Source organism: Corvus brachyrhynchos, unplaced genomic scaffold (genome assembly GCF_000691975.1).
Source record: "Corvus brachyrhynchos isolate BGI_N302 unplaced genomic scaffold, ASM69197v1 scaffold15, whole genome shotgun sequence".
NCBI lineage: Eukaryota > Metazoa > Chordata > Aves > Passeriformes > Corvidae > Corvus > Corvus brachyrhynchos.
Window position 1 is genome coordinate 132,736 of NW_008238349.1, and position 1,019 is coordinate 133,754.

The 1,019-nt window shown below is 58.7% G+C and overlaps 1 protein-coding gene across 9 annotated transcripts in view; it reads left to right on the forward strand.

Annotated features, from left to right (window-relative positions):
- Window positions 1–1,019, forward strand: part of ELN (elastin) — a 40,028-nt gene that overhangs the window by 22,583 nt on the left and 16,426 nt on the right. For 6 of the 9 annotated variants that reach the window (XM_017735280.1, XM_017735281.1, XM_017735283.1 and 3 more), the window contains one exon: window positions 759–764. In XM_017735280.1, coding sequence (XP_017590769.1) covers window positions 759–764 — 6 coding nt within the window. Of the gene's footprint in view, window positions 1–758; window positions 874–1,019 lie in introns of all 9 variants that reach the window. The other 3 variants (XR_001862317.1, XM_017735286.1, XR_001862318.1) reach the window with 2 other exon arrangements.

Consider the following 1,019-nt stretch of genomic DNA (forward strand, 5'->3'; position numbering starts at 1 on the left):
CGCTGCCAAAGCAGCCGCCAAAGCAGCCAAGTTCGGTAAGCTGGGATCCCTCCCGGGTTATCCTGCGTGTCCTGTCCCCTCATCTCCACCCCGGGCTGCTCTCCTGTCGGGGCTGAGGCCCAGCAGTGCCTGGGGTCCCTGGGGGTTGGGGTGAGGGATGAGCCCCCCCAAAGGGCTGAATGTGGGATGAGGTTCTGGCTGTGTCAGGGCTGCTCTCCAAAGAGCTGAGCCCCATGGAGGGTCCGAGTTCACCATCCAAACACCTTCTTGAACATCGGTCCATCCACACCCCCTTCTGCCCACCCAGCCACACCACCAGCCACCTCAGTGTCCATCTGTCCCCTTCTCTGTCCATCCATCTGTACCTCCTCCATTCATCCAATCACTCCACATCCATCCACATATCCATCCCTCCATCCATCCATCCACATATCCATCCATCCATTCAACCATTTATGCATCTCGTCATCTGTCCATTCTTCCATCCCACCATCCATTCAACCACTCCCCATTCACACACATGCCCATGTGTCCATCTCACCATCCCACCATCCATGTGTCCATCTCAGCAGCCGTCCATTCATCCATCTCACCATCCATTCATCCATCCTACCATCATTTCAACCACTCCTCATCCAGCCACACATTCATCTCATAATCCACCCACCCACCCCCATCCTGCCACGGCTTCTCATCCAACCCCTTCTACCCTGTTTCTTCCCGAGCTGAAGCCCCAGTCCTCCTCTTTGTCCTTGCAGGAGCAGGTGGCCTGGTTCCCGGTGTGGGTGGCCTGGTTCCCGGTGTGGGTGGCCTGGTTCCTGGAGTAGGTGGCTTGGTTCCTGGTGTTGGAGGTGTCCCAGGTGAGGAGCAGGAAGGTAGGGGTGGGGGTAGCTTGCCTGGTGTGGGGGCAGTTCTGGGGCAGGACAGGCTTGAGGAGAACCTCAGCGGTGTCCCCTGGGGCGATGCAGACAAGGCCTGGGGGATGGGCTCTGCCCAGGTTTGCTGTGAGGCCTCTGCAG